General features: G+C 35.1%; 1 protein-coding gene and 1 long non-coding RNA gene across 2 annotated transcripts; both read right to left on the reverse strand.

The window, feature by feature from the left end:
• Positions 1 to 15,463: 15,463 nt before the first annotated feature.
• Positions 15,464 to 18,805, reverse strand: LOC147492244 (uncharacterized). The gene is made up of 2 exons (XR_015199647.1): positions 15,906 to 18,805; positions 15,464 to 15,788 (listed from the first exon to the last, which is right to left on the reverse strand). It is a non-coding gene; the product is annotated as an uncharacterized LOC147492244 (long non-coding RNA).
• A 2,385-nt stretch (positions 18,806 to 21,190) lies between these two features.
• LOC147492245 (protein WEAK CHLOROPLAST MOVEMENT UNDER BLUE LIGHT 1-like) lies at positions 21,191 to 26,353 on the reverse strand. Its single transcript, XM_086565085.1, has 3 exons — positions 26,174 to 26,353; positions 23,787 to 24,612; positions 21,191 to 23,303 (listed from the first exon to the last, which is right to left on the reverse strand). Exons 2-3 carry the CDS (start codon positions 24,591 to 24,593, stop codon positions 21,483 to 21,485), a joined length of 2,628 nt encoding a protein of 875 aa, XP_086421211.1. The 5' UTR covers positions 24,594 to 24,612; positions 26,174 to 26,353; the 3' UTR covers positions 21,191 to 21,482.
• Between the last annotated feature and the right edge of the window lie 567 nt (positions 26,354 to 26,920).

Here is a 26,920-nt window from a genome sequence, read left to right on the forward strand (position 1 = left end):
CTGGTGCTACTTGCAGGAGATGCAATCAGAAAATTATGAAGGGAGAGCTAAGTCATATTTTCCCCGACAATAAAAAAATCATAATTAGAAAGTCACATATGAAAAAGGACCTACTTCTGTAGAAACTTAGGTTACCTTAAAATTGAAAAGGATTCACTTTAGTATAGGTTATGTGTCCCTGCATGTCATTTGTTACATGCTCTTGACATTCACTAGGCAACTGCTGTTGTGCACACTAACATGCCTTATGCGTATGAAGGCAAAGTTAAGGGTTGGGTTAGTAGCCACCACTTCATTTGCAACAAGGATACAACGAATTGGCTCTATTGTCAGACACAGTGTGTTTGCAGGTAATAGTCACAAATATAGATATCTAGGGTCACGTGATCTGATGCCAACATAGGTCTATATAAAAATACAAAAAGCTAGATTGGCAGATTAAACAAATACTCTCGCAATAGGCATTAATAGCTACTGAAGCATTTACTACACTTGGTATTAAGGATATTGATTTGGAAGATGAATCTATAGATGTCGAGATACTTATACAATGAGCACACTGACAGAAAATTTGATGATGTTTCTTACGAGTTTGATAATCTTATAAAATGTTCAAAACAGAAACTTGACTGAGTAATAAATTATTATTAGCAGACATATATTTTCTATTTATACTACCATACATTGAGAGTGAAATCCCACCTTTCTCGCCGAAAAGTTCACTTATCGACAATCGATGCGCTTTTGGCCCTCTGGAAGTGCAATACGTTTAATGAATCGATCAAGATCTATCCAAACAGGAAACCGAAGAACAAAAGCAAAACAACCAACGAAAATAAGAGCTGGGAATAAATAAGTAGATATTCCATATACCATTTGAAATTCTTGAAACATGTTAGTTCCTTTATAAGTAAAACGGCTATTAAAAAGAAATTTGATCATAAGAATCATAAACAATCGAGGAAAGATGTATAATCTTGAACTTATCTGCCACCCGAAGTCGGTTTCCCACAATCGCCTACTCCTTCGGTGTGCCTTCAAGCCCAAGAATACGATTACAAGCACTTACAAAGTGTCTTGCATAATCATATGTCCGAAGCTGGAATAATATTTATGAGTTAGAATCATTGATGCCCTACAAGCTTGAGTATAAGGAAACTAGATAGAGTAACACATTCATCCACAGAACTCACGTTATGAAGAATAGATCTAAATGGAAGCATGAGATACAGTGAAAATTAGAGCAAGGAACTCTACGTTAAGGGCCTTCTGCCAATATAACTATATATTAGAAAACCAAGCATTGCATAGTTTAATATACTGAACTTTTCAATAGCTATTTAAGGATACAACTTTGGATATAGGGACAAATTATCTCTATAAAGTTTATAGATATTTTACATATTATATCTATATATGAACACATAAAATGAGATGCAATCTGCTATATATGCACATATCTATGCCAAGTGGACATTTCTCACTTGGAACAAAAAGTTTATCCATGCAAAGGCATTTCTAATCAAAATTAGAGCATTGTCGTTGAATATACCAAACAGAGTACATTAAATTAAACAGTACAAACAAGGTTTAACAAACTTTGAAGTTCATGTGAAAAAAAAATCATGACTTACCCAACCAAATCAGCGTGGAGAACAGCATAAAGCAGCTTTTTTCGATGCGGAAGTATTATATAGACTTCTGAAGAAGGAAATGAAGTGTGAAGAAACCAACCAACTTTCATTTCACTGTTGTGCTTCTTCAGGTATTCAGGAAGAAACATGAGATGGTAATCATGGCACCAAACAATGTCCCCGGCCTGCTTTATAGTTTTCAATTACCACTTCAGCAAAAAATTTATTTGCAGTCTCATATGCCTAAAATTGAGACTAGATTGTGTCAAGACGAAAGTTCTCACTTGAAATTTCTCACTCCCTCTGCTCTGCGCGAGACGGTTGTTGAAGTGCCTAACGTAACCTACAAGGATACGCATTTAGAAAAATTTGAAATGGACGCATTTAGAAAACAAGCGAACAAGTTCAAAGAACAAGTCGCGAAACAACAACAGGAGGTAATAAAGTAGTTTAGTGGGACTGGATACGAACATTCAGACGTGGTGGTCATTGATGAGGTCGAGCTTCAAAGACATCAACAAATTGAAAAACTCTACAGTCAACTCGATCGAGGCAAGGTAGTAATACATATATAAACATATTTCTTCTACACAATTTATGGATCACTTGGATGTTTTTTTTATTATTCAGAGTTTCAAAGAGATATAGTGCGAAGCCATCAAGCATTTACTACACTTGGTATTAAGGATATTGATTTGGAAGATGAATCTATAGATGTCGAGATACTTAATTCTATGGTCATTACAAATCAGCACTTTACAACTGCCCTTGGAACCATCAATCCCTCTCTCTTCTGCGAGGCGGTTGTTGAAGTGCCTAACGTAACCTACAAGGATATAGCGGAAATTGGGAACGTTAAGAGGGAACTTAAAGAGATTGCAATATCCAGTGGAGCATCCTGAGAAGTTTGAAAAGTGTGTAATATTGCAGAGTACTGCTGATGGCATCACTGACAAGCTCCCAGTTTGGACCCATATCATGTACAAGGACAACAAGTGCCTAAGAAAATAAATTTACGACTTCCGTTCACACAGAACGACAAGCTAAAAAGGTAATTAAAGTGAAAGTAACAATCACTTGATCTTCAAACAGAGACCTCGGACTTCCAGACCCTGACTGCCCAGTAGACGTCTGCTACAAATTTACGCACCCAAGTTATAATATATAATTAACAAAAAAATGCTAAAACTAATGAATCGGATGGCAGTCCATTACTATCTCAGTCAAAAAAAATGGCAGCTAAATCTAGCTGGTTGCACATTTTTACAGATCAGAGGATTGTTTTTATTGTTTTTTTTTTGGCGGGGAGACAGGGGCTCTGACTTCAAAACCAAATAGCATAAAGCTCTATTCTACAACGCATAAAGTTTAAAGTTTAAAACCTATTGAACTATTAGAAGACCTGGAATGAAAGTTAGGTGGTACATTATTGTTCCAATGAGAATAAAAGACCTATGTCAGATATATCATGTCAAGAATGATTGTGGTATGGAATCACTTTCCATTCAATTTTCCCCATGAACATGTTAACAAGCCAAGGCAAAAAGTTTGGAAGATATGATAAAGTATAAATCGGTGAATCACAGAATAAGTCTGCGGGTATTTTACTATATCTCACTTTTATTAGAAAAACTAGGCTTAAACGAGAAACTGCCAGTTGCACTGTTTTGTGCAATATGAACGTAGGTATTTTCTGGACACATTGGATAAGTGTGAGTAACTCAACAAATTCAACCAACTCTAAGCAGTGTCCTGACATTCTTCTCACGCTAGACATTGTGGAATCTTTAGATTTCTCATATGAAAGGGGCAGAAGGAACTCCAGGGACTAAGACTATACAAAGGTGGGGTAAGCTGAAAATAAAAACCAAATGAGTTTTCGACTATCTCGCTGTTAAACTTTTATTTGTTACTCACTGAAGAAATGTCAAACAAAGCCATGGATAATGGATTTCTCTTCACAGGACAAAACTATACTATGTTGAACACGCCCACAAGAATGTACATACATTCGTTACAACTTCACAAGAATATAAGAACACACATTTTGGATCTTTGTGAAGATAAGCTGTAGTTTTCACTTTTCAGTATGTTGTTTAGATATATTTGGCACCATTGCTACAAATGCTCTTTTGATATGGGATGATCCTACTTCAAAAAGCATCTTGGGTTTGGATTCATTATTGTACCCGAACTTCACTGCCTGAGGAAGATCTCCTGGACTAGCAAGGAAGTATACGGTCTAATTCCCAGGCCTACATAACGACTTCTTCTAACAAAAGAATCCTATTTATACTATTACACCGATGGCTTAACTGAAATTTCAAGTTAAAGTCATCCCCACCTTTATTTGATACTCTTGGTATCAACTTATATCTCACAAATGCTAGCAGAAAAAAAGGACAGAGGCCAGCAAAACTGTTCTGGAACGTTGAAAAGCATAACCAGAAAAGAAATAAAAATAAAAATATAAAACAACCAAGAAAGACAAGGAACCTCAATGGCAATAAGTCGATAACTCTAAAACATTTAATTATCCTCCATCAATCATATACTTTCACAGTTACAACCTACAGTAGTGGTTTTTTTTTCCTGTCAGTGGAATCAGCCTTCCATCTTCTTCATGTCATTTTAACATACAAAGAATACAAAAAAACAACCTTCTAAGTTACAAAAGTACAAGAATGCAAGGTAATAACAACAACAAGAGTTGTATCTCACGCAGTGAAGGTAGCAGTTCCTTCATATTTTTGGAACTACTGAGGTTGGAACTGCAATGACATCTTATTTACTGAAGGTGCTTGATTTATATTACTGGTTGGACAGTGTACAACAAAGTTTGATTAGTTCGAGATGTTGCTTCTGGATCAGATGTCACTATAGAGGATTTTCTCAAGTCCAAGTCGCAGGAAGGTGTGAGGGTCTTGCTTTTGATATGGGATGATCCTACTTCAAGAAGCATCTTGGGTTTGGATTCATTATTGTACCCGAACTTCACTGCCTGAGGAAGATCTCCTGGACTAGCAAGGAAGTATACGGTCTAATTCCCAGGCCTACATAACGACTTCTTCTAACAAAAGAATCCTATTTATACTTAACTTCCTAAACAAACATATCTAATAAGAATCCTATTAATACTAAACTTCTAATGACATAATAAAACCTAAACAAAGCTATATATAAAAACAAACTCACGATCCTACTAACAAAAAACAAAAAACAAAGGTAAACTTTCAGTTTTTTCTTTTAGTCTGATTTACATTAGTTTTACATATATAACTGAGTTTTTTTTTTCTTTTTTTCATTGCATGCAATAGAAGATATTCAATCAAGGCTTCAAAAAGAGTTAACAAAAATGGATAAGGTAAACAATTTCTTTTCCAGTATCTTATTTAATAATTTTGTTGATTTCTCTTTTATGATTCAACTGATGATAATATTAAAGTTTAAACACATGAGATATTACCGTCTTTTAATTCAAAATTATATTGAACTTAAGACCTGTATTAGTGTAACAACCACTCACTATTAACTGTTCCTGGAACCCTTTTTACCCCTCCTCTTTATAATTCTTCTCAATATTGTGAAATTAGTGGGACTGTGGGAGAGACAAGCCTCGAGTTGAAGCTATTATTGATGAAATTATTGGGAGAGACAACACGACAATTATTGATGAAATTATATGAAATATAAGAGCAAACCAAAGGAGAGCATATCAACTTTCAAATCATCCATATGCTTAAACTATATAAACTTTCAAGTTTAATCGTATATATATACCTGCACTTATTCACTATAGCCCACTTTGACACACATTTGGTATCCTCCTACAAAGCCTACAAAACCTGTATACTATATAAACTAATGTAATTTTTAAAATGCAGCTCATGGAGTATGAAACCAAACACAAAATTTCACTCAAGACAGCGTTGAGAGAAATTCTAATCAAGGAAAAAATTCGGGGAGAACCAATTTACATATCAAAGATTGAAAATAACCGATACGCTGCAGATGTCATAATAGATTTGCCGATAATGAGAGAAATCTTCAAAAATCCGAATTATCCTATAAGCCAATCATTTCGGGACGATCAAACTAAGAAAGTGGACTCGAAAAATGCGGCGGGTAGAAACGCTTATCCGCTTTCTCAAGAGATATACAAATTTGAGGTTTTAGATGTCAACCACAAAGAAGTCATTACTAAACGTGAAGAGCTGCATGAAGCAAATACTAGAGAAAAACAACTTCATCAAGATATTGAAAACTTGAGAAAAGAAAATGCCTATTTGAAGTCAATAAATGAAACATTGCTTATAGGAGGACCAAATTGGGATATGGACTACCTAAGCATCCCAAATAATTCATCAGATTTGGATGAAGATTAACGTAGTGTTTTTCAAGCTGAATTATATATTGGATGATCCATCAAATTTATATTTTTGTTTTTTCAATTTGAATTATCTATAGTTCATCATAACTTAATGAAATATTTATTTTAGGACATATACAGAGTCGTTCTATTATTTTAAAAATGCAAACATTATCCGCATGATAACTCGAACCCTTCGCTTCCAATCCAACCCACCATGAACAAGATCAGGAACAGTTAACCTCCCACCAAAAATCTCATTAACAACTACAGCTGCAGCAGCAGCATTCACAGCACTCGACCCCAAACCACTCTACAACCTAAAATCTCATTCACAAATTTACAAATTTGTAGTAAAGACTCTTCCCCCCACTAAACCCCAAACCACTCTTCCACCAAAAATCTCATTAACGGCTACAGCTGCAGCAGTAGCACTCGCCATACTCAACCCCAAACCACTCTCCTTCCAAAAACTCTCCCACCAAAAATCTCATTGACTGCTACAGCTGCAACAGCAGCACTCACCACACTCGAACCCAAACCACTCCCTAACGGCAACCCTTTCTCAACAGAAAGCAAGAACTCTCTTCGAACACTGCTAGGTAAATTTGTGAAGGAACACACTCACTCTCTCAAGTATAGATCGAGCTACACAGTTCAAACAATACTCAGAGGAATCACAACACAGAAATTGGAAACAGCTCAATATGAGAAGAAATAGCATAGTTATATCATCAGCAAAAAAAAAATAAAAAATAGGTAACATTCGAAACTGACACCTCACAAACGGTTTTATTAGCTTTTTACCACCTCTCAGAAAAAACTAATGAAATGGTAAAGCACAAACCTGGCGCAATGCAGCATTGGCATTTTGCTGCTGATTTTTCCCTGACCATTGAACACCATCCATAATTACATCCCATAGAATGCGTACGACCTCAACGTCAGGCAGTTTAGCATCCTTAACACATTGCTTCACAGTGTCAATGACTTCAGATATGTCAGTCTCCTCTGATATCTCAAAGAGGTGACATATCTACAGTGCTCATATAGAAAGCTCTTACACCTGATTTTCTTAATTACTTTTTCTATTTATAAACTTTGTGTTTTCCAAAAATAATCAGTGCCTAACCTTATGAACCAGATATATCTGGACCACTACATCTGCAAATGCGGCAGGGTCCAGAGGAGCTGCTATATTCCGTTTGTGGGTCTTGATCCGCGTGCCACTAAATATACAGGAAAAAAAACACAACAAATCATTACCTAATTTGAAGAACGAAAACATATAAAGAACAACCAAAAAACATTAATATAGTCACTCCTATCTACAGTTTACATATTATTCAAAGTGGACCAATCTGACATTTCAATCTAATTGGCACAAACGAATTGCTATAATGTGGCTACCACCGTCCGTAAACAATGATCTATATAACACCGTTTCATTGTTAACAGTAAAGTCGGTCTTTAAGGTCATCCATTAAACTGGAACCTAATCCTTTGGAATGGAAATTGCTTCTTGAAGTCTAACAAGGGAATTAAATTATACGAAGATTTTTCACCAAACAAAACTGTGGCATTATATCGAAACATAAAACATATTAAGGCGGTGTCCAAAGGAGAAGTTTCTAGAGTTGCAGTTAATTAAAAGCATCCAGTAGAACTTGAGAAAATTACAAGCATTTTGACACCTCAAAATCTTATGCAAGTCTCATTTCCTTTTCCCAAGGAGGGGAAGGGTGCTGAACTGATTTTAGCTAATTGAAAAAACAAATTAAAAGGGAGTTATAAGTGCTCTGGGTGATGAGGCTAAAAGCATGAGTAGGAACTAAATGGTATCCTCTACAGCTAAAAACTAAGTGGAAACAAGAAATCTACAGAAACATACCCGAGAGTGGGTCTCTCCTTCGAGCTGCAAAAAAAAAAAGATAACATAGAATCCATAAGTAAAACAGACTTTGAATATCTCAAAAGTTTCATGCATAAAAAAGAAATCCCATAAAACAACATTTAAGATCTAATATTGACCTCAAAGCACTTAAAACAGATCTTTGAAAAAGAAAATTCTATACAAATACTAAAATCTTAATTAATCCCAAAAGATACCATTACTAGATAGCATGGCATACTAAAATCTTTAATTAATCCCAAAATATGTCATTACTAGATAGCATGGCATACTAAAATTAGAAGCATTAATTACAATTTTCAATTCAAAGCACTGAAGAGTGACCAAGAAAAACGCAAACTGACACCTCACAAACGGTTTCATCAGCTTTTTACCACCTCTCAGAAAAACGATGCTTACAGTTCTCATGAAGATAAGCAATTCCACGAGCTGAACAAGCAGCAACTTTAGACGTGGTTCACCATTCCATAACAGGCATTTGAAAGGAAGCTGCGTGGGAAAAAGAGATAGCAATTCAAATTTGAATTGAATTTTAGATTCAATACCCGCAATTTGTTCGGCCCAGGCCCAACAATAATAGTATACTTATGGGTAGGGGTGTGCATGGGTACCCAATTACCCGAACCCAAACCGGAACCGGAACCATTTATAGCGGGTTTGGGTTCTAAAATGTTAGACCAATTTAAAGTGGGTCTTCAAGAACCGACCCGATAAAGAACCGAAACCACTACAACCGAATAGTAAAGAACCGATGTGTAACCGAACCGGAATCGGAACCGATTAGTTTGATTTTGATATATAGAATTTAGTATTATATTACACTAAATAAAAACAAACCCAAACATTATTATTTTATATAGTCTATATTTGTTAGGTGTAAAATTATACTAAATATATATAACATTTAGCATAATAGTGAATGTGTGTTATTAAATACATCTTTTATAATATTACATTAAATATGTGTATTATAAATATTAATAATAATGTTTACGTGTCTACGTCTATACGTATAGTCGTATACTATGAATTAACTTATGCACTGTCTATATTAACTAATGCATGAACGTGTACGTGTTTGATATATTACATGTATATATATTAGATAACGAATACGTGTAATGCTAACTAACAATTGTGGTACATGTGGTATTTATTCTATATATGACGCATTACATATAGTATATAATATACATATGTTCGATTTAAAATATACACATACATATAATATATGAGAATGTATTTAAAATTTTTAGATAACTTTCAAATATTATTATTGAATTTAGGACCATTACTTCTTATGAGAGGACAAAAATATCGATGACAAGTGTTATAGTCGCTGTAAACCAACTTTTATATCGGTTATATAACTAAAAAAAATAATTTTAGCAATAAAAATGTATAACCCGATAAGGAACCGAAACCGGAACCGGAACCGACTTAATTAATGGGTATGGGTCCGGGTTTTCAAAATATAAGAAAAAACCCGAAAGAACCGAACCCGATAGGAACCGCTAAAAATAGAGCCAGAACCAAAACCCGTAAGAACCGACCCATAACCGACCCATGAACACCCCTACTTATGGGTTTCTAAACCAAATAGCTTCTACCTAATTAAAAAATATATATCTAATTTAAAATAAGGTGGTTTTTTGATGCCCTTTCAAAATGCAACAATTACCCCTCACACGTTTTGCACGTGCACACACCATAAAACTCAAAAACCAAATTTCAAAATACTCGACACGTGTCATAATCCATGCTCCTAATAAAGTGGAGGCTGCAAAAAAGGAGAACCTCGATGTTCCAAAATATCAAAATTTAAGAGATATACAAACTAAAAACCTACGAAAAGTGAACTTCCAATCACTTGGTAAAACATAATCTATTAACCTAAAAAAAACAATTTAACTACACATATCCAAAAACCAGGTAGCCTACTTTCTTCCTCTTCTCTATTATTTACAATTATTTATTGACTTCATTTTATTATGTATATTGCAGATAATGGCGTATGAAAATTACAGCTTATGTAAAAAAAAAATGCTAAAGGAAATTCTAGAAGCAGGACTTAACATTCAACAAGATCCAGTCTACAACACAGAATTAGAGAGCGGACAATTCAAAAGCACTGTGACATTAAAAGTACCAAAAGACTTATTCTTTAACAGTGAAGACGTCATAGTTAAAGAAATTGATGGAAGCCCAACATATTCTGTTGCAAAAGCAGAGGATTCAGCAGCTTTTCACGCAATACAGTTTATAAAGGATGAACGTGATATGGAAATTGAAAACTTCAATTTCAAAGAACTTATGAAGAAAAGAATAGAAGTTGAAGAGAAACAGAATCAACTCGATATCCTCAAAAATATTATGCTAGATTGTTTGGTTGATGATAAACATAACAAAGATAAAATATATTATCTCGAAAAACAAATTAAAGGAATGAAAGCCATGTAGAGTTCCATAATAAAGAAAATAAAACCATGAGGATTATTACTTTAATACCAAAACTTTATTATGTTGGTCACATAGTATTTTTTTAATGGCCGAGGTTTAATGCTTTTTATTTATGAAAGTTTGTAACTATTGAGTCCGTTAATTTTTAGTTTAAATTTATAATATTAGCACACTCGATTTTCAAATTTGACTACTTCAAGTTATATTGTGTTCGATATCGAAAAAAATATAAGTCATTTGTCACTTTTGGAGTAGGTATTCGTATCATAGCAAGTGAATAATTGTAAATAATTGGATGCACTGAACATTCAACAATGTAAATACTGGACAGTGTCTTCCAAATATTAATGAGATAGTGAGGTCCTCCTTCAGTATTCTAATGCTAAATACCAGATGAACTTTAAAAAAAAAAAACACCATTGGTAGTGCGAAAGAATTAGGCAGTCAGCAACATTCTTAGATGTCTAGATTTTTTTAGTATTATCGGGGCAGTTTTGCAATTCCATTATATAAACTCTCCTAAATCACCACAAATTACCACAAGAGCACAATCAATTATGAGTTTCTTTACAATCCTAATGGGGATTCCAGCAGTCGTACTAAATAGTCCAAATGATGTCTGTAAAAGATCCTCCAGTGCTTCCTTGATCTCTTTTGACTTTGGGTGCGTAATGTCACCAGCAAATAACTCATGTATAATCCAATACTCTGCTTCCATCAAGCTGCAGCCAGGTTTCTTTCTAACTCCTTTTTCTATAATAAGGATTTCCATGGATCTGACAAACACCAAACAGTGCTCCACACACGCCTCAATAGGCATCGTCGCTACAAGGTTTAAGGCTTCTTCCAAGTGTCCAGCACGACCAAGAAGATCTACCATTACTACGTCACCCCATTTTGGAAGTCACTGCCCATGTGGCCAGGCTAACAACAATTCCAGCACAATGACTTGGTGGAACACTCAGCTGCAATGTGCCTGATAACAAAGCCAAGGAAAGATAACATATCCATATTAAATTTTTTGGATGTAAATGGAGGAGGAAAACACAGGGTAGGAAATAAAAATTATATTTTGTGGAATTAAGGTTTGTTATGATATTTTACATGAGTACAGAACATCATGTAGCTTTAGATATATAATTTCAATATCAAAATAATGTTTATTTTCCGGATAAGCTAGAAAGCATCCTTATTACAATAGCTTTGACCAAAATTGAAAAATACTTAACAAACTTGGATCAGGTTTTGACACACTTAAGTTGTGATAGGAGCTGCTCTGTTCTGTACTCACTGAGTAATCAACAAAATGTCTATTGCAAGCATTAGGGCTCATCTTTGCTAATAACATGTGGCAGAGACAATTTTGCTTTAGTTCTGCATGATAATGTGGTGAATATCTTTGATCTGCCCTTTCAACATGATCATTGGTTAAATAGCCATTCCTGCTCTTTGTACTCCCTCTAGATTGCCCAAAATCCATTTCCACAACCTTCACATTGTCTTCAATTAAAAAAATAATCTTCTACTTACTACAATGTGAACATAACATTTTTTTTCTTGGTTATCTTATACAAAAACACATAAAAGGATCACTATGGAGATGAGAACAGAGCAATATTCAGGAGGGATTGAAGTGTCATTCAAACCCATGCTGGAATAAATAATTAAAAAGCTAAATCTGGATCAACCTGTTTACGAAAGTTCAATACATAACAGAATGTACAATGCAAGCGTCAGGGTGAGAAATGATGTAATCGTCTGAAATCATAAGTTTTAAAGGATGACCATCAAAATTCATTGAAAAGACTGGAATATCAAACAACAAACAAAGTCAAGTTTTTTTTTTTATTTAATATGATTTTTATATGTTATATATCACTAACTTTTTAAAGTTTAGGTTAGAAAAATTGAACCACGTCGAGGAATATCCAGTACAGATATTAGAAGTATTATTTTAGACAATACCAAACTCATGATCAAGGAGAATAAAGAACGGTACTCGAGTCTCAACAAATTCAATAAAAAGGTAAACATATTTAACATTTATATTTTTTTGGTTAATTGTAATTTTAAAGTGTTTTACTAACAATAAATTGATCTATAAATTTCAAATTTCAAAAACTTAACCCTCTAAAAAATATATTGATTATCTAAAGCCAATTATAAATAGGAAATGGTAGAGTTATGATTCTCTCTACGTAATTATCTGTTCAATCTTGGAGATGAGACGACTTATCAGACATTTTTACATATATGGAATCATATTTTTAGTAATAAATGTAATCATTTATCTTTGAAGAGATAAATTGCTCTAATCAGATATATTACAAAAATAAAATCAGAGATTAACTAATGGGTTTTATCAATGTCTGCTGCTTCCATTTTAATTTGAATGAGTGATTAAAAAAAAATCATATCTCATAGCTATGCATAGTTGCTAATATTTGTTAAAATAATTTAATATAACGGCACCCGTTCGTAGGACGGGTTCGAAAACTAGTTCACCCTTTATTCCTCTATAAATGTCGAAATCCAAAGAAACTCGCACAATTAGGCTAAGTCCAATGGTAGGCAAAACATTAAATGTCACGTAAATTGTGATCTAAAGGTACGTCAAAACGCTAACCCGCCAACGCTATCGGTATAAGTTTTGCTATGTATACCGTCAATTTTAACAATATAGAGTATGCTCTGCACGCCAGAACGAGTGGCAACTAGAGAAAAAATTTGAAAGAAATTTACACGCCTCTATGGGTAGCAGCTAGAATTTCCAAATAAATCGATTTAATCTCCAAATAACTCTACATGCCTATCACTGTGGCGGTTAGAATTTCCACTCATAATTTCCACCCGCCACTCAAGATATTAGCTAAAAGACTATTTGCTGAAGTTGGCGATAGTTATCACCCCATAGCTCAAGGTGTCGTTGAATCCATCCTTACCAAGTACGTGAGCTGAAACTAATTTCTATAAATCTCCACATCTAATGCTACCCTCCTTGGTTTTGTTAATACTGCCATTTCGTGAGACTTAGTTAGATGATGATGCTAATTTATCAATACCATAATAATCTGAGTGGAAACTTACTACCTTTTAACCCCTATTCTCTCTCTCCTGATGTTTTCAATCAATGAATTAAATATATGAAATTATCAACTCCAGAGTTTCAATAAAATTAAAACTTAAAAACAAAATTATAGAAATAGAAGAAAAATCATACATGTTTGTGGAAGTGGGTGTTGTATCGGCAAGAGATTGAAGAATTGGGCAGGAAAAGAAATAAAAAAAATACTAGAGATTTGAATAGTTTTGGTTAATTTTCTTTTATTGTTTTTCTTATGTTTATTTGTTGAATTTCGATGATAAAGAGAGCACAGATGGGAGAAAGGGCAAAAGAGTAAAGAGAAACTTTCATACGCCAAAGGCAATGACAGCTGAGAGAAAAAAAATTGTTTTGCACCGGCCCTCTCCAATGGCGGCTAGAATTGGAAAAAAAAAAAAACGTGTTTTGCACCGGCCCTCGCCACTGGCGGCTAGAATTGAAAAAAATAAAAGGTTAACTAGTATTACCCCCTACTAGATGAGCCAAGTTGACCGTGTTTTTTTTTTTTGTGTGTATTCAGGGGGGAGACCCTAATTTCCACATCTAGTTGGGGGACGCTAAAACTAGGGGTGTGCATAAAACCGACATAACCGACGAATTGGACCGAACCGAATGGTTTGGATAGGTTTTCTATTCTAGTTGGTTCGGTTCGGTTCGGTTAAATATTATGGAAAATCGATGGGTTCAATCGGTCGCCAGTTTTCAAAGATCAAATCCACTAAAAACCGAACCGACCCGCTTATTGCTTGGCTTTCTAAAACTATTAGGCTGTGTTTGATAAGAGCTGTGGCAAATGCAAATTTTGTCACCATTTGCCAGTAACAAATTTGCTATGTGACAATTGCAAATAACTTGTGGCAAATTAAATTTGCCACTGTTTGATGATACTGTGGTAAATATCATTTGCTCTTATTTGCAACCATTTGCTGCTGTTTGATTGTCCCAATTTGCCATGACAAATATTTCATTTTTTCATTTTTTGTGCTTTTAAAATATTTGAGATTTAAAAATTATAGCTACTCTTATTTGTAAATTTATTTTATTTATATATGGTTCCATTGAAAGACACGATGTTAATCTCTTAGCTACTACCGTCGTATGCCTACTACCGTCGTATGCAAGACACAAGTTTACTATGTAGATGGATTTGATAAAACGTTTAAAGTCAAAGTCCCAGGTGAATCTCCTTTTGAATCTTCCAAATCCAAAGTGATAGGTTCATGTAATTGGATAGTTTCAACACTTTAAATCAAAGGTATATACGCATACTGCATGTCTCCAACATTGCAAAATTAATCGTCCCTAATTTCTAGTATTTTTCTAAACCGTAATTGAAAAGTTTCCAACATTCATGTACTCAGTAGTGAAAGGTCTAAAAATCGGCAAAGGTGCTCTCGAGTATGCAATTTGTTTAAATGAATTCGAAGATGATGAATTCGAAGATGATGAAACGCTTAGGCCAATTAACCCTACTTATTAATAGCAACTGGTCACAATTTCACAATGCTATCAACTAATCATCAAGAGAAAGAGCTCATTTTCTTGCACCCAAGTCCAAACACCCTTTTTTCGACTTAGCTTAACTAATATTACATAAAAATAGCACTCTAATACACAATACGAAACCCATGCTTGCATGAGTGCAGCAATCACACTTTATGACTTAGCAGGAACCAAACTTTAAGTTACAAGAAACAAAAGATGATTGATGTGGTCATTAGAATTGTATGTTAGCAGTATTGCAGGCTTTCTACCTTAAGTTCTTGCCTTCAAAGGTCTAACCAAACTTCCAACTAGGGGGCGCAACATGGCAAGCGGTAGAGGTACGTCCATCACTTCTTGTGACTCTCAAGAATTAAAGTTATTATTTCTTCATTGATTTTTACCATGCCATTAGTGGAGTTAAACATCTCTAGATTAGGGACTAGGGAGGGAGTAAACTTATATCTGAGAGTATACCATACATAATCGACATGATTCTCAAGTTAAAATATATAGACGCAATACTTTATTTGTAACATCTGGAAGTTCACTTTAGACTTATAGAAGAATTGTTCCTAGAAACAATTTGTAGAATCCTTTCATCCATCTTCCAATTTTATATAACGATACCAAAAAAAATAAAAATGAACAGACGTATACATCAACTTGCGTAAGTGAAGTGTCAGTGTGTTCACTTGAGTACATCAAAGACAGTGGCCAACCCTTCCTCAGCTCGTTGTGAAAGGGATGTAGGACAATGTGCTGGTAAATCACAGTGAACAAAACTCTGCCATTTCAGTTAGGCATTCACCATAATGCTACATCCTACTGAGAGAGTTGAAACAATTGAAAGCACTATTACTATGAGAATGAAACATTCTGAAATGAAAGCAAACATGTTACTGCATGCGGCTATAATACATAAAGGACGATACAAAAGTTTACCCTAGATGGAGCAGCAGCAACAACATCAGCAACAGAGCAACAACACCCAACAGCAGCAGCATCACACACCACCAGTCACCACCACACACACCAGTCACTACCAGTCCACACACACCACCACCAGTCACTACACACACCACTAGTCACTACACACACCACCACCAGTTGACACACACCACCACCAGTCCACACACACACACACGTCACACACAGCACAACAGTCACTACACACAGCACAACAGTCACTACACACACCACCACCACACACCACCACCAGTTGACACACACACCACCATCAGTCCACACACACACACACGTCACTGCACGCCTACACACAAACACACCAGTCCACACAGCACACACACACACCCCCACCACATACAGTAGTCACCACTAGTCCACACACACACACACCAGTCACTACACGTCTACACACATGCACACCAGTCACTACATACACACACGCCAGTCCACACAACACCCACAAGAGTCCACACACCAGCAAGCACAAACACACACTCCTATAATCATGCAAAATGCAGAACCACATGCACGCATACAACCATACACAATCACACTGCCATAAATAAACCTATGATAAGAAAGAAAAAGGATCCTGGTGGATTTGAAACACCATCACCTGGGATGCATGAAGATGCATTCCAACTCCCAAGAGCTCTCCCATTTTAGCTAAAGATCCATTATGTATTTTTAAAGTTAAGTACAAAAACACACAAACTAACCCAACAATTGCTATTAGTTAAATCCAGAACTGCGTCTCTCACAACATGGTATGTCTGCCTCCCACCATTATGTTCACAAATCACACCCCTCTTCTTCTTCTTCTTCTTCTTTAAACCATGAGATTACCATTTAAGTTATTTACACCAAAGCATACAATTTCTATGATAAAATTTAGTGACAAATAAACTCAACAAATGTGAATCAAATAAAATCGAAGAAAAACATAATATAAGAATGGTCTGGGAAGTCACATGAGCTTGCACAGTCTTTCAAGAATGTAAACGAATTCGTTCTAGAATATCAGATTGTCATTTTCATATAAAATACTGAATTCGTAGCACCAACAGCTAAACTAACATACTTTCAAAGTCAAGACAGGTGAACTAATAACTTTTATACTAGTGTATAATATGATCAATTCTTACTATTGTTATGTTGAATTAATTAATTAACAACTAGAGTTAGAATTAAAAATTAGTAGATTCATGCTATTAAATTATAAACACCTAGCAATTTAATCAAAATAGTGGTTAAACATGGGTATTGAATTCAAACCAAATCAAGAGAGAGAGAGAGATGGAACTGAGACACTCACATAAAAACTACTCAACAACTTTATAAGTTCATTGATAGCACCTCTAGCTCCATCTAGAGCGCTGTGTAAAAGAGAAGTTTTTTGTTGAGAGAATCAATCGAGAGAGAGAAAAAGAAAATGTTTTCCCAATGGCAAAAAGATTTGAAAGAAATCCACGGCAGGCGACTCCATTGTTGTTCTTCGCGAAGGGAGAGAGAGTGAGATTTTGTTTTTTCTTTTTTGCTTTGTGGCGTAAAATTTGCCATCAAAATCATGGCGGCAAATCCAAAAAATATTTGCCATGGTAAAAAAACATGTTAAATAGGGATATCAAACACAACCTTAGTTTCTAACCCTTAGATTTGCGAGATCTATTCGTAGCCATTAGATCTTGAGATAAAAGATAACAAAAAAACCCTACTCATAACTTCATCTCTCTCATCTACTAGCCGCCCCCACTCCTACTTTCCTCCATTTTTCCCTTATCACATTTTCTCTTTTTTCTTTAAGTTAGTATGTGGTTTACTCTCTTTTTCTTCTCCTTCTTCTTTATTTATTTTTTTATTTTAATTGTTGGTAGATCAAAAAAATATCACTCCTTCATTAATTTTGGTTGGTGCTTTGAATAAAAAAGCATTGAAAGCCATTGAAAGCAATTCAAGAATGAGTTACAACACTACCAAAAAGATTATGAAATCAATTTTTTTAAAGATAGATGATTTTTTTTTTTTTTGCTTAATATACCTTTAAAATTTAAAAATTGGGTTTTTTTTCTTTGCCTAAAATCACTTGATCTGAATGATCAAATTTTAATATTTACGTTTTTTTTTTGGAGATATCTTGGAATCTGTTTTGTAACCGCAAAAACCGACGAACCGACCCAATTTTTTCGGATCGGTTTCCAATTTGAGATCAGGTCGGTTCGGATTCATATACTGTTAAACCGACTTGGTCCGTTTTACTCCAAACCCGACCCGTGCACACCCCTAGCTAAAACCCATCTCTTAAGCTAAGTCCAATGGTTTGGTGCGTGAAAACACCAAATCACACTAGTATAGTAGATAGGATTAGTGGGATGGCGTTTGTGTGTCTAATGGGTTTTAGGGTTTTAGCACATAAGAGTAAACAAATTATTTTTTTCTGATTCTAGCCGCCATTGGAGATGGCGGGTGCAAAATAATTTTTATTTTCTCTGGCCGCTATTGCCTTTGGCGTATGGAAGTTTCTCTTAACTCTTTTGTCCTTTCTCCCATCTGTTGCTCTCTTTATCATCGAAATTCAACAAATAAATAAGAAAAACAGTAAAAGAAATTTAACCAAAACTCTTGCTATTCAAATCTCCCGAATTTTTTATTTCTTTTCCCGCCCAATTCTTCAATCTCTTGTCGATACAACACCCACTTCTGCAAACAGGTATAATACGGAGTGGGATAAAATTAAAGAACAATTTGAGAATCAGAAGATGATACGGAGTTTTACAGAGGCACAAATTATGAGAAGTGTTACAAATCGTTGGTAACTTATAAATAAAACAGTTACTTTATTTCGTGGATGTTTGAATCAAGCAGAGGATATGAACAGATCAGGAACTAATGAAATGGACATTGTAAGCTATTATATATATATATCAATTATTTAGCTATAATATATTTGATTAAACTCAAACTATTTATTTTTATTTTTTTTTACAGATGGAGCAAGCAAGGAAGTTGTATGTCACCAAGTCTTCAGATAATAAACCCTTCAAATTTGATAATGCGTGGTTTATTTTGAAAAACTACGAAAAACGGGCGCGACATTCAATTCCAACTACACCTTGTTTCTCTCAAACTAATTTTCATAACGGGTCTCCAACTCCATTAAACGAACAAAATGGCATGGAGGAAACACTTGATTATGAAATGCAAGGACCTGGTTCATCAAAAAGACCGGATTGTGGAAGAGACAAATCAAAACAAAAAGAAAGAGTTGACAATCAAAATGAAACTTCTCTCAAAGAATTAGCGTGACAATCTCAACGAGCGATGGAAGCCATTAAGGCAGTGACTGACTATGGGAAAAAATTCTATGAAAGTGAAGCATCTAATCCTTTAAGGATTAAACTTGCAAAAAAAAAAAAAATTACGTGAGACAGTGGCATGGCAAAAGAAGTTTATGAACACAAATACATCGACTATGACACCTCAATAAAAAGAATGGTACAAAAACGCAAAGAAACAAATTTTGAAAGATCAAACTCTTTGCAATGCACGAACTGCTTCAAGAAATTTGCACTTTGAAGAATACGGGGAAGAAAGCGATTGATTAATTTGATTAAGTATTTTAAATGTTTCGTACGTATTTGATGCATTTTTAATGTATTCCCTTTTAATTTGTTTTTTTTTTTTCAATAAATATTTTATTTTAATAATTAATTAAGTTGTTGCGAATCGGAATAAATTTAATCTTAAAATTGAAATTAGAACAAAGAAATACAACTAAAGCAAAAAAAATATATAAAAGGGTAGGATAGAATGGTAATTGCACAAACTAATTTATTAAAAAAACTTAAAATAGAGAATTCAATTCTAACCGCTATAGTGAGTGGCGGGTGGAAATATGAATTGAAATTCTAACCGCCACAGTGAGTGGCGTGTAGAGTTATTTCGAAATTAAATAGAAATTCTAACCGCTACCACAAAGTGTACAGATTTATTTGGAATTTTTTCTCTAGTCGCCATTCATTTTGGCGTGCAGAGCATACGCTATATCGTTAAAAATGACTGTATACATAGCGAAATTTATAACAATAGCATTGGCCGGTTAACGTTTTAACGTACCATTGGATCACATTTTACGGGAAAATTTGGTGTTTTGCCGCACCATTGGACTTAGCCTTACACTATATGATAGCCGGGTTTTCAAAACCCCTTTCCACTATTGTCACTTAAATTATATAATTGTCCCCCATTTCCCCCATTGAAATTAGAATAAGCCCTCTTTTATTAATAATTTAGAAAAACCTCCCTAATATCACTTAAATAACATGATTATTCTCTATTAAAAAAAAAAGAAAAAAGAAAGAAAGTGAGCCTCCCCTATATAATTATAATTACCAATTAGAATTAGAATCCAAATAAACCATACTAACTATAGATCTCGAATGACGAGTTTCAAGACTAGAAAAAAAAAAACCGATGCTTAGCATGGTTTACATATTTGTTCGACACATAAACTTAGGGGTGTCTCTTTTTTACGAAAACCCAATTTTTCCGAATTCCGATCTGATATTTTTTTGAATTTGACAATGATATTTGTGTTTCGATATCCGAAATTCCGATATCCAATTTTTCCGAAAAATAATTGGATTGGAATTAGATATGCTTTCAAAATCCGATCCGATCCAATTTCCGATTAATTTATGAATTTTTATATCCGGTCTACTTTATATAGTTACTAAATTAAAACTACATATAGTTTACAAACCAAATAAAAATCCTAGAGAAATAAAACATTGTCTCTCTCATAATTCAAGAAATCAATATTTTCATTCTAGTACATGTCTCAATTTATCCCATATTTCTATTTATTGAATTAATACATTAACATGCATGAATAAAAAATTTGTTGAATGAACAAGTTAAAAGGTCTAAGTTGTTTTTTAAAATTAATACATTTCAAAATGATTGCTAAATGAATGTATTAAATAGATAAAAAATAGTTATTCTAAGAGAATTTGATTATATAATTCAAATTTCCGATTTACTTCCATATTTTACGGATTCTCTAATTTCCGAAAATTTTCCGATTTTCCAAACTTTTTGAATTCGGAAAATATATTGTTATCGGACAAATAATTGGATCGGATTTGGAAAGAATATTACCATCCGAAACCGAAGTCACCCCTCCATAAACTCCATCCCACTAACCCTATCTACTGTACTAGTGTGATTTGGTGTTTTCATGCACCAAACCATTGGACTTAGCCTTATATATGAAATATTCTCTATTCATTACAAGCCTATACAAATAAATTATTACAAACTTATTACCTTTCTGTAACTATTCAATAATACACATTCCCAAAGGAACCAGGTTTCCGTACTATAAGCAACCTGCCATCATACATGCACTCCTAGTGGACTGAAATTTTAGCTGGGTCAGCTTATCAAACAAGGATCTCACGCCTGTACAAAATATAGACAGTTGCCGCAGATCAACTCCTGAATTTAAATGGTATGAAATTTGGTGTGAAGACGCAGGTTGAGCGCTATTGGGAGTTATACAGACTTCACTCCCTCTGCTTTCCTTCCGGCCAAAAACATCATCAAACGTGGCAAGAGCTGTTTCTTCTTCTTCTTTAGCGCCTTCGTGTCTGTTAGAGGCTCAAACACGGGCTGAGCACGAATAGTAACATCTGGTCTCATATTAAAGCTCTTTGGTCTCTCCTCAAAACTCATTCGTGGGCTTTTAGGTGGCACTACTCCGTAACCAGTATCACCCGATTTCCTTCGCTGCTCATGTTCGGCTCTCCATTTCCTCAACTCCTGTTCTACACTTAGCTTCCCTTCTTTAGCTTTCTCAGCCTTTTCCAATGCAATACGCAAAGATTCCTTCTTGGCAGCTTTTTCCCTATTCACTTCCTCTAGTTTCTCCAAACTTTTCAGCTCGGATTCCTTGGCCACTTCTATTAAGGAAACGGCAGTTGCCACCTTCATGTTTGCTTGTTCCTCAGCCTCAAGGGTTCTCTTGCTGAGCATGTAATATTTCTCTAAAGAGAGTGTCACTCCTGTAGATTCATCTGCCTCATCTGTGCTTGGAGCTGATTCACTCTCTTGCAATGCTTTTACTGCCGCTAGAGCTAACCTCTCTGATGCCCTGGCAGCCTCTATCTCCTTTCGCGCAGCATCTACTCTGCTCTCCACGGTACTTGCACCGGCCTTGGCCAGCTCCACTTCTTCAATTGCTTTCCACAGCTCTTCACGGGTCAAATGTGCAATTGATTTTGCCTGATCTGCTTCCATAGCTGCTTGCTGTAGTTGCTTTGGCAGTTCAACCATCTTCTCTCTAGCTTCCTTCTCCTTCATCTGAATACTAACTATTTCTGACAAGGTCCGGTTCACTTCCGCTTCAAGAGATGCAACTGCTACTGTTGCCATTCCTTCTCTCTGTGTCATGGTAGCAAATGCAGACTTTTCTTTTTCAAGTTCTGACTTAAGTGACATCGATGCGATTTTCAATACATTAACTTCTGTTGTTGCCTTCTCAATTTTGAGCCTTACTTCATCGAGCTCCTTCTTCGCTGAAGTAACCGTTGCTTGTAAATCTGCGTGATTTTCAATTTTCGGCTCTAGCTCACTAAACGAAGTACCATAGTCCTCGTTCAGTTTTGCTTCCATGTAAGCCACTAATTCACATTTTAGATTTAGTAACAAGGATGATGCAGCATCCAGCTTTTCCTTGAGATCCTTTGTTGACAGAAGTTGCTGGTTAAGCTTCTGTAGTTCTCCGTCTGCCTGCTTTAGTTCCTTCTCCCAATTAAGAGAATCTTGCTCTCTGGCCATAGCCGCTCCAATTCTTTGCTCTTCTGCTTCGAGATGTGCAGTATGTGCAGATTCCAAGGATTCCTTGGCAGAAATTAGCTCGAGAGTTAGTTCCTCCACTGTGTTTTCAACTTCTTTGGATGCAGAAACAGCATGCTCAGCCTCCTTAAGAGCCATATCCTTCTCGGCAACTAAAGAAGCATACTCTATATGTAGTTTTTCCAACTCATCTTTGACAAATTTCAGTTCTGTGACTGCAGAAGTATGCCTGGCTTTTGCAATCTCAAGCTGTGCCTTTGCTGCAACACTTGCTTCATCTCCAATCCCTTGCTCCATCTCTTTCACCCTGAGTTTCACAAGTTCAGAATCCTGTTTCGCTTGGTTCTCTTCAGTTTGTGCTCTCTCTAGGTTCAACTTCAGTTCTTCCATGAGCCTCTTTGTGCCATCCAACTCTTTTTGTACTTGGGCTTTGGCATCTTCAGCGGCCTCAGACAGTTTTTTGTACTCTGGGATATCTTTCTGCGACTTCTCTAGTTCACTTTCTACATGCTTGCGCCTCTGTATGTAGCCAAAGAAGTACATAACGTTTAAAAGCAAGGGGAAGAGTCCATAGAGATATACAATAAAGTGCATCACAGAAGAATGTAATCATGATTATTGGGATTTTAGGCACTGTTTTGGATCAAAGCCCAGAAATTGTAACTTCTTTGGGATTTCTCATTGTTTCTGTATCAGTCCTAGTCTAACAATTCGAATGATTTCTATTGTATCTTACTTCACAATTCCCTGTTTTTCATAAATTTTTAAGTTTTACAGTAAAACAAGTAGAGGCTTCAAATATAATTCATAATAGGAAAAGATGAGGAAAAAAATATTAATATAAGACGAATATCTATGAGTTATTACTATTCCCTTGTCAAAAAAAGAGAAATAATGGAAATTGGAGACGTGAACAATAAAATGACAAAGTATTTGAATCCAATATGATTGATCTTACCAAAAAGACATGACTACAAATTTATCGAGAGAGTAGAAGTTTACCTCCACAGTCTGAACTTTATGGGCTTTCCAATCCACAATTCCCCCATACTTGGAGACAGCCTCTTTGACGGATTCGAAAGGTGCAGCAGTATCTACCAGCCCTCTGTTTTCAACAACCTTTTTTTGCTTAACATCTTTTCGACGTGTAGAAGGATCAATGAACGGCGTTAAGGGTATGCTTGTGACCTCTACTTGGTAATGACTGTGATCACCTGCTTGATCAACACTGTGACGGTCATCTTGAGAGCCTTTTACTTCACTGTAGGCATCCAAAGGCAAATTGCTGACCCCAGCATCAGAAACGCTCACAGAAGCATCATTCTCCACTTCTAGAGTATCCCTCATATGTGCATTCAATGCTTCCGATGAACTGGTGACTGGGATGTCATTGGCTTCCAATGTCTCTCCCACAATTTCCTCAACTTTTGGTTCTGATTCCTTTTTATCCTGTGATGATAGAAGGGCATTTTTGCCCAATAGTGGGTCGTCCGAAACGACTGGTGTCGCACTTTCAGCATTACCAGTCTGTTGTATTTCATGAACAGTTGTGGAACTAGGTGCTTCTAGATTGATATTTGTAGCATCTTTAGAAGACAACGAAGCAGGAAGCGTGCCATTGGAAACACTGGATTCATTCGCTAATTCATAAGTTTCTGTCGACTTGAACTGCTTTACAGGCTCTTGTTTATCATTAAAAGTTGTGGAACTTGGAGATTCAGACTCAAGGTCTGCAGAAGACTGAGAAGATAATAAAGAAGGTAGAGAATATTCAGGAGAATTTTCTTTTGTATTCCCTGTTTCCTCCATTTAATCTCAAGACTGGGTTCTGGGGAAATGCAGACACAAGAAAATCATGAAAGTTAGAAGACCATCATAATTATTATTGTACCAAGAAAACAACATTCAAAGGTAAAGCAAGTACACAGAAATCATTGGAATAACAGGAACTAAGAGCAATTTAGGAATTAGATATCTCTGGATTACAGTCACCATGGATAATGTCCAAAAACTAAAATATTCACATATAACCACCTAACAAAACAAATAAACACAAGAGTCCACCTAAAGTACCCACGAATATCCCAAACATCTTTTGTTTCTTTCAAACAAAACTGTTTTCACTATAATGTTAAGGAAAGTAAACTCCATATGCATTTTAAAAAGGCTGTACTGCTCCTACTCTTGAAGAAAAGTGAACTCAGTAAGGGAAGACCCATTAAAAGGAAAATATGCGAAATAGAGTCCAGATGTTTAAAATAAAGAGACAATGTCTAAAAAAACATCCGACTCTCAATACAACCTTGAGCATATCTTAAAGTGTCGCTCGGAAAACAATCTCCACAAAAAAAGAAGCAAGCGAAGAAAAAAAAAATTACATTAACAAAGTACTTAAGACCTCAAAGACAGTAATAGAATGAGAGGCTGGGAAGGAGATTCTAGAGATTGTAAGAAGATATCAAGACTAATAAAAAAGAAAATAAAGGAAAAGCAACTTTGCAGATTACAGAAAGGGGTCAATGTGAAATGTTTTTGACAAAAACAAATAAAATCCCTTGGAAAAAATAAACATATGCATCCCCAAACTACTGATGTAACAAGAAGAAATGCATATACATGATTTTGTCACACGAAGTCTCTCAAGTTCAGTATTGCTCCTATATTATTGATGAATAACACCAATTTGGTTCAAACTATGCTAAAACTACGACACTTTGTTAGTTATGGGTCCTACAATAGTTGTTTCCATCTAACAATCACACTTTGTTCTTCTCAACACTGAACCCACTTTGAAAATTTATAACTTGAAAATACTTTTCCAAAGAACAGCATGCATTCTTCAATATTTGTGTCCTGTACTACACTAGTGTACACGTGGTTATTCATCGTCAAGTACCACCTCTCAATGTGTCAAAAATAAGTGGACTCTAAAACGACTCATCACTTGTCAGGTTTTGAATTCTAAAAAGGCGTCTGGCTCTTAAGCTTGTCTAAAACCATGCTTAGTGAATAGAAGATGAAAAGAATCTAAGCTGAATTAGGAAATCTTAACTTGTATATTATAATTTATCTGGTAACCAAGGTTTTAATTATCAACTAATAAAAAAAAACTAGCTTTATCTATCATTACTAACTCCTTCCCATATCATTGTAGCCAACCAATGAAGAAAGTTGAATTGTTCATCCAGAAAGTCTTTTTTTTTTTTAAAAAATTCTAATCGATTTCCAAATATGGCAACAACAAAAAAAAAAAATACTAAAAAAGAAAAACTGATCATCTATAAGAATAAAAAGTTAATGATGGTTGTTGACTTAATAAGCACTAGATTAGCAGTAATCCATTACTTGAATTCAACAAATAAACAGAGTAGTAGACAATAACAACTTACTTAGCTAGCAACCTCAACTGGTTGTAAGAAAAGTAGCTGAAATTCAACAAAAAAAAAAAAAAAGAAAGATTGGAACGTGTTTTGTGTGTGTAAGAGAAAGAGACAGAAGTGTGTAAGTAGTTCTGTTTGTTTGAGTTTTGAGGATGAAGATGTAGACACGAATCAGTTTTTGATTAGCTCATGAATCTACAAAGTCTTTATATTGACTTTTTATAGAGGCGGAGCGTGTAGTCGTCAAAGACATTTATTATTATTATTTTTTTTATTAATCTCTTTATCTTTAGTACGTAAGCACACCACCGCCCAAATATTATTTGTTTTTCAGTTACGTGGATTTAAGTGGTTTGCCCAGCGTGTGGCCCCCACATCGTGATGGGGAGATATGAACAGGGTGGTTGTTTCGAACGCTTGTTTCCAAATATTGACGAAAGAAAAAAGGTCAAAGAAAAATATGGGAGGTTTTCTGGTTGTTTGGGAGGCTTTGCAGATTCGGAGTCACAAAAAGATAGATATACTGAAGATACTTCAGCTTGATGGAACAACAATTATGGATCAACTGCACCTGCACTTGCCATTTTTGCGGATAGGTACATTTTAATTTACGTTATTTTTTTGTTGTTTTTGAGTGAAGTGGAAGACTAATATATTTGTTTTACGTTTTTATACATTGAAATCTTGTTTTCAGGTTATTCAACAGAAGTCCAATAGAGAAACTCTACATAAATATATATATACATATGCACAAAC

Source organism: Coptis chinensis, chromosome 6 (assembly GCF_015680905.1).
Source record: "Coptis chinensis isolate HL-2020 chromosome 6, ASM1568090v1, whole genome shotgun sequence".
Classification (NCBI taxonomy): Eukaryota; Viridiplantae; Streptophyta; class Magnoliopsida; order Ranunculales; family Ranunculaceae; genus Coptis; species Coptis chinensis.